The sequence below is a fragment of the Pteropus alecto genome, unplaced genomic scaffold, assembly GCF_000325575.1.
Source record: "Pteropus alecto unplaced genomic scaffold, ASM32557v1 scaffold103, whole genome shotgun sequence".
Classification (NCBI taxonomy): domain Eukaryota; kingdom Metazoa; phylum Chordata; class Mammalia; order Chiroptera; family Pteropodidae; genus Pteropus; species Pteropus alecto.
In genome coordinates, this window is record NW_006436288.1 from 7107128 (window position 1) to 7115155 (window position 8028).

Genomic DNA, 8028 nt, shown 5'->3' on the forward strand with positions numbered 1-8028 from the left:
CAAATGTAATGGTGGTCGTGGTGCCCTCCGAGAGTTTGCAGAGCACATTTTCCTACTAATGGAAAAGGTTATTAATTCCTGCCAAAAATAGAAATTAGTATAATGTTGGGAAAGAAAGCATACAGCCTTCTTCAGCCACCATACTTTTTTTTGATTAAGTACAATTCCATGTTCTAATGTTACAAAGAGTGTGATTTGATTTGTGATATATCGTCATATCTTTTAAAGCAAAGTCTTCTCAAGTTGCCACTCTAAAACCTTCTATGAAATAATCGTGCTGTACTTTTCTCTTTATGCAAGATAATATTTAGAAATTGATTACCGTCTTTCACAGATTTTTAGTAAATGCAAGTAAGAACATCATCAAAATTGACTTTGTATTTTACCCTGTAAACTTGTGTGTCTGTGTGCTTTTAATGATGCTATTTATTTTGGGACAGTGTATCTGGTAAGACATGCCCTTCTATTAATTAATAAAATTACATTTCGCAGACTTGATGAAAACTGTCTTGTTGCTAGAGAAAAATTTACCAAACATGCCCTGATTTCTTTTAAGTACTGACCATGCAGTCAGTGTGAGAAACAAACCACTAAATACTAGATATAAATTATCTGACTGTATTTTATATATATACATACATATAGCACATATATACAATACAGATATCTGAAGAAATATTGTGAAGGTTGTATATCGATTTGGAGTAAATTGTTTACAGTTACCTCTGAGGTCATGGTAATTCTGTGAACTAAATTTGGTCTCACCACAATTTTACAGCTACCACAAATTACTCTCCTACCTGATTAGATTCCAATAATGGGGCATTATCTCATAAATGTGGACACTTTAATAAACACTAACCGTTTCCTGTGGAACATTTACCTCTATTTAAACTATAAAAATAATTCATGTAAACGTCTGGAAAGAAACAATTGATTCAGGCCAAGCTATATAAAAAGATGTTTTCCTTTGTCTGGACTAGGTGGATTTGTACAGTTCAGAGTCTGCTCAGATAGGCCAGACAAAATTTGGAGGAAAAAAAGGACCATCTTCTGTCTTATATTTCCTTAACATCTTGTCCTGGTTTTACTTCCATCTTTCTGGCTTTTCCACTGCAGACTTTATTTTCTCCTATTTCTTTAAATTTACCCATTCCCAAAGGTTCTAATTCTAGATCTTGTTCTTCCCAGAGGTGAGATCTATATTCAAAGTTTCAGCTATAGCTTCCATGCAGATGACTCTAAAATCTAATGACTCAGACATCTAATCTCTGCTGTGAGTCTGGTTGCATCTCAAATTCTTCATGTTATAAGCTAGACTCCTGGACTTCGCCTCTCGGATTTCTGATTTTCTCATTGGGACATCACAGTCTTTTTTAATTTCTCTTTTTCATCTCTAGTCAGACACCAAATCTTAAGCTTGATACTTACTCACCCAGTATCTGTTCATTTTTACCAATATTATTGCTATTAATTTTTCACATTTGCTGTTATCTTTTAATGACAAAATCTTTTAATGACTCTGCTCACCAAAGGATGTAGCAAACATTCCCCAGTCCAGCTGTACTTTGGACACAACCTAATATTTCCAGCCTTGGTTTCTACTGATTCTTGTGAGTACCTTGACCTCAATCAAGTTATTCTGTGTAATTCCCCGATAATGCCTTTATTAGCCTATTCTCAAGATCTACTTTTAACCACCACATGAATCATTCATTCCTCAGAGAAGTCCTGCCAAAGTAAATACTGTGCATGAGTATACATTCTCAAGTCCTTGTTTCGTTTCAGTGACCCAAAGCCAGGTATAAGGAGACAACAACTAATCCTCACTGTGGCCCATTTCCTGTGTTCCCAATAGTAGTGAATTTTAGGAAAAAAATCTATGTTCAGTTCTGATATGTAAAGAACTTAGAAGTCACCGACCCTTTCTTCACAATAAGGTAACAGAAAACGGAAACTCAATGACTTTTCCTGGACATTGCAGAGAACTTAGGTCAAAGGGCAAATAACCACTCCAAAGTCTGAAGAGACAGGCATACCCAGAGAGATACAGCACCCAACACGTATTTACCTGGAGCAAAAGCTGCTGGGTGCCATAAGCTAATAACAACACTTAGTAATTTTGGTGATTGCTGGAGGTTGAGTGCAGACTAATGTGAGAGTAAGAAACTCCTAGAGGCTGCAGTCATGGGGGTGGGATTAGAGAAATTTTCCCTCCAGAAATGCCAGCAGGTTCTCACAAGATGATCCAAGAAAAAGTCCCCTATGGCCCTGGCAGGGAGAAGAGTAGCCATTGTGAAACCCTCCCAGGTCCTATCCTCCAGCACCTGGCAACAAGTAATATGCCCTCTATGTTTATGAATTCAGTCCGCCTTTTTATAGCTGAATAATATTTGTGTGTGTGTATCCATTCATCCACTGATGGACACTTAGGTTGTTTCCATGTTTTGGCTACTGTGAATAATGATGCAATAAACATGGGAGTGTAGATATATCTTTGAGATAGTGACTTTATTTCCTTTGAATATAAAGTCAGAAGTAAGACTGTTGGGTCACATGCTAGTTCTATTTTTAATTTTTTGAGGAACCTCCATACTGTTTTCTATAATAACTGAACCAATTTGCATTCCCACTAACAGGCATAAGAGTTTTCTTTTCTCCACATCCTCGCCGACATCCATGTGTTACGAATTTGTCAAATCAGCACTTAGTAAGTGGAGCACAGATATATGGAGTAAACCAAGATGGCAACATAGAAGACTCCCAAACTCTCCTCCTTCCGCTCACACACTTGAATGTACAGCTACAAGTGAAGAAATTTCCTTTAAGAAATCCAGAAACTAGCTGGGCAACTCCTATACATATGGCAAATAAGAAAAATACCCACACTGAAACTGGTAAAAAAAAAAGGCTGAGATCCACTGTTCATCACCAGCACCACCACCACCACAACCCCACCCCCTACCCCCGCCCACCAGCCCACCTTCTCCCTGAGGAGGAAAGGGTCCAGACCTCATTTAGTGCCCCAACTTTTAAGATTCCCACCCAACTTTTAAGTAAAAGTTAAAAGATATGTAAAAAGAAACATCAAGGGACCAGCCCTCAAAATATCTAACTCTGAAAGCCAAGGAGACTTGTGTACAAGAGAACCAAAAGACTAGCAAACAAAGAAGCAGTTAATGGGTGTCCAAACACTCGCCATGGCTATCCCCTAGGGCTTGGTGCAGAGGGAGCAGGCAAAAGCACATGTCTCACAGTTTCTCCCTAGAGAGACTTAACTATCTATTTTACCAGCTTATTCCTGAGAGTACAGTCTTTGTAGGAGGTATATTTCTAGGAATTTATTCATTTCTTCTAAGCTATCCAATTCCTTGGCATATAATTGTTCACAGTAGTCTCTTACAATTCTTTGTATTTCTGTGGTGCCAGTTGTAATGCCTCTGCTTTCATTTATGATGCTATTCGCATCCTCTCTTTTCCCTGGTTTGTCAATTTGTTTATGTTTTCAAAAAGCCAACGCTTACTTTCACAGATATTTGTCCATTGTCTCTCTAATCTAATCTAATCTAATCTAATCTATTATTTTAAAATAAATATTGAAAGCCCTCAGAAAACGACTAAAATATTTTTAAGTATACATAATACATCAAGAGAGAAAATAAAATAGTATCATACAAAATGCTCAATTCAACCCAGAGAACCAGAAAATGGGGGAGGAGAAAAAAACAATGAACAAATGCAATGAATAGAAAACAGTTACAAAGATGGTAAATTTTAATCCAGCTATATCAATAATCATTTTAAATATGAATAGTCTAAACATATCAGTTGAAAGACAGAGACTGTCAGATTTGATTTTAAAAAACTAGACCCGACTATGTACTGTCTACCATAAACCTACTTTAAAGACTCACAAAAGTTAAAAGATATGTAAAAAGAAACATCAAGCTAATCCTAATCAAATGATAGTATCATACACTCTACCAGTTATCTATTGCTATAAAATGAGCTACTTCAAAATATATTTGCTTAAAACGACCACCTTTTATTTTCTCACAATTCTGTGGGTCAGTAATTTGGGCAGAGCTCAGCAGGATTGTGCTTCTGGTCTCACTGAGGCTCACTCTTTTGGTTGCAGTCACTGGTGGCTAGAATAGCTGAATGGTCCAAATTAGTTTTACTCATTTGTTGGCTTTCGTTTGGGTCATTTTCCTTCTTGAGATCTTTCAGCTTTAAGGAAACTAACCTAGGTTTCCTAACATGGAAATCTCAGAGAAGTAAAAAGGTGAGATTTAAAGCTTCAACACCTCCTGAAGTCTTCCTTAGAAGTCCACACAATATTTCTTCAGCCCGCTACGGGTCAACATGAGGCAAGTTGCTGACCGTCTGGCCCAGATCAAGGAGTCAGGAGATAGAATCTACTTATTAATGGATGTAGTTCTATTTTTAATCCACTATATATGTTGATATGTCTGGGTTTGTGAATTGGAGAAGCTGGAAAAAGATCTGTTTAAGGGTTTTTATTGTAATGTTATGCATTTTGCACTTTGGACAAGTTATCTAAACTCTCTGTGCCTTAACTTCCTTACTCTAAATGAAGCTAATAGTAGTACCACCTCACAGAATTGTGAAGATTAAATTAGATAATATAAGTTGCATATTTAGAGGTATCCCTAGATAATAGACCTCTAAATATTGTTGATGATGATGTTGATGATTGATTTAGCAATTAAGACACTTGAATTCTAGCTTCAACTTTGTCATGAACTAAGTGATGTTTTTAAAATCAATTAACACCTGAAATCTAGTTTAATTAACTATGAACTGAGGGATTTAGAATACCTCTATAGTGTCTTCTACTTCTACAATTGCAAATGTACTGATGTTTACCTTAGAAGAAATATTTTACAGAGAAGAAATATACATCACATCTATGGAAAATGTAGGCATTTAGGGCTCTGAGAATGATTGGCCGAGGGCTTTTAAACTTCTTGGTACATCAATGAACTTGGAAAGAAAGTCCTCTTGATTAGACTCTATAATTCTTAGAAGGACAGTAGCTATTTATAAAGTAATTTTACCTGTGAGGACTACTTAATTTTTTTCAATTCAACAATGAATCATCTATCATGTTAAATACATTACAATATTCCCTGAAGATAAGAAGATAAATAAGACACAAGTTCACCACCTAAGATGGAGACAAATTTAGGGAAATGGGATTTGGGGAATGAGATGAGAGAGGAGTTTAGAGAGGTACATAAAAGAGAGAGGTACATAAATGGAGACCAGGTCATACAGAGAGTTCTATGAGTTAGTTACATTAAGAAATTTTTACTTTAGTCTAAGAATAAAAGTAGAGAAAGGGCCTTAAAGGGCTAGAAGCAGGAAAAGCTTTGCAGAAGATGAAATCTGAGCTGGCTCTTAACAGCCATGGAAAATGGCTTTGGTATCAAAGGATAATATCAGAGAAATGGGATTAACATGTTCTGTTCAGAGAACAGAATATGTCCACTATGTATAGGACCTACAGAATCTAGAAGGAAATGGTGAGATGTGAGACCAGAAATTTAGGATCAAATGGTGGGGCGTGACCTTTGAAAGAAAATGTTTGATCCCTATGCCCTTCCAACCCAAACTACTCTATTATTTAACTTAATTGTCTACTTTGTTCTTGTTGTTTCTCTTGTAAAACTTTATAGTGATTCCAAACCACCCACAGAATAAGGTAAACACTTCCTAGCCCAAGGGTTATAATTCTCTTTTGTATCTTCCCTGCCTTTCTACTCTCATGGGGAAACCAGCAGAGCTAATCATTAGCCTTCCTCTCCTACCCCATCCTTGCCCATTGTTCTCTTAAAGCCCAATCTTCCTTCACAGCCCTGAGTATTTACCTACCTGTTCATTCGTTTAATGTGTCTTAAAGTTCCAAAAAGTCAAAGCCTACCTGTTTTGTTGGCATCGTGTGACTTCAGTATGGTGGACATTGTGATCAGCCACGCAGATCACCCTTGAAACTAGAGGATTTATAATCCCAGCTGCTAGGAGTATTGACAACAGACAAGCCTCAGCTGTCAGCCTTTTTAATCACTTCTTCAGCTAAAAAAGAGTTGCTTCACCCAAGGTCACCCTCTTCCTGGTTTAGCCCACATACAATGATCAGATGGATATAAAGGATACAAGTCCTACTGCCCTGCCCCAGTAAGAGACAACACTGTGCAGCCATGCTAGCTTCAGAGCTCCCTGTGGGGTCAGCTGAAGTCTTTGTTGAGACTCCATAGAAGTCCATCTCCTCCCTTTGCCCAGTCCTTCCTTCTTTTCTTCCTTCCTTCCTTCCTTTCCCTTCTACAGGTGTGATCCCAAGAGCACTCCCTCATTAACCCCTTGGACACTAATCTTTCTTTCAGCATCTGCTTCTCAATCTGGGACACCAGGAAATATTTCTTGAGGGACGGGAACTAGGTAAAGTAATTACTATTACCTGAATTATTAATTACTTCCTAATTGTTTAAAGGGCTATGTGTGACTACTGTGAAATCTTAATAGTCTCTGAGCGTCTGGTCTTTTGTCTCTTTACCACATGCTGATAAAAATCACCTTCTCCAAATCTAAAATTTTTGATAAAAATGTCACCTTTAATGACCTGGTGCTCTCGTCTGCCTGAACTGGTTGGGAAAATTGTACTACTAAAAATAGTAGCAAAGAATTTTGGTTTGTCCACATTTTATTGATGATGTTCCTAATGCAAGACTACTTCATGCTTTGTTATTGAATTGCTCTGTAAAGATAAAGTAGATGTAATGTAATGTTAAGTGTTTGTATGCTGAGGAAAATATATATTTAAAAAAATCTCAGTGGTTAACATTTTGGCCACTGGGAGTCATCATGGATCTAGCTTTTAAAAAGATGGAGTTTTTAGCCTGCTGATTGGAAACATATTTTCATTGTTCAACCTTTATACACTGCACACTAATATCCACTAGAGGGAATTCTGTGTAAAGCACAATTTCAGTATTTTTTTTACTCTTTCTTCACAACAAATCAAATGGAAATAAAGTTTCCTTTAACAATGATTGAGATAGACCTTGAGTGAGTGGAGAAATGGGGCAGAAAGGCGAATTTGAATGAGGACATTCAGTTGAACTACTGCCTTATTAGAGGACCAGAGCCAACTAAATGGGAAACTATATTCCCAAAGCTACCCTGCTCTGTCACCTGGTTACCTCAGGCCATAGAAATGACCTGTCTCTCTTAACTTCTTTTAATCTTCACAAACTGTATAAAGTAAGTACTTTTATTTCCTCCATTTTACAGATGAAGAAATTGAAGCACAGAGAGGTTAATAACTACCCAAGGTCAAACATGAAGTGGCAGAGCCAGAATTCAAAACAGAAAATATTCTCAAGGGTAGAAGATTATATCTGTGGTAAAGGCCTATGTCGTGTTTTCAAAGTGGTAGTCCCTCAACCACCTTCCTCAAAATTATATTTAACCATCATTAAACATAATACTTGTTAACATATGTATTCTAGTTGCATCCCAGAGACATTGAATCAGAACCTCTGGGATAAGGTCTGGGAATCTGCGTTTTAGTAAATTTTTTTTCAGGTGACTTTTATGCACATTAAATTGTGAGCAACTTTAAGTTAGAGGAGTGAAGTTGGGAGGCCTACTTCCCTAGGAAGGGAAAAGAGAGAATGGGCCTATTGCAGGGTTGGAATCTGGGCTCAGGAACTACCCCATACCCTCTTTAATAGACACTACGTGTGCGTTGGAGACCTTCCTGATTACCAGCAGGCGTCAGTGGTCCCGTCCCATCCCAACCCTCCCTCCTCTGGACACATACCTGTTCATCTGTGTAGGCCTCCTGTAACTCAGGAGCTCTCAACCCTGACTTCACACTTGAGTTTTAAAATCATACGGATGCCTGGAACTAATCCAGACCAATCAAATGATAAGCTTAAGATATGGGGCCCAGAGAACTGATATATTTTAAAAGGTGTGTTTTTTTTTTCCAGGCGATTCTCC

The 8028-nt window shown here is 37.5% G+C and overlaps 1 protein-coding gene across 1 annotated transcript in view; it reads left to right on the top strand.

Moving 5' to 3' along the window:
- The window catches only part of CMAS (cytidine monophosphate N-acetylneuraminic acid synthetase), a 16280-nt gene extending 15782 nt beyond the window's left edge, over window positions 1-498 (top strand). The window contains 1 exon segment of the mRNA XM_006912679.3: window positions 1-498. This exon segment is cut by the window's left edge and continues 33 nt beyond it. Coding sequence (XP_006912741.1) covers window positions 1-91 — 91 coding nt within the window. The 3' untranslated portion in view covers window positions 92-498.
- Window positions 499-8028: the final 7530 nt, after the last annotated feature.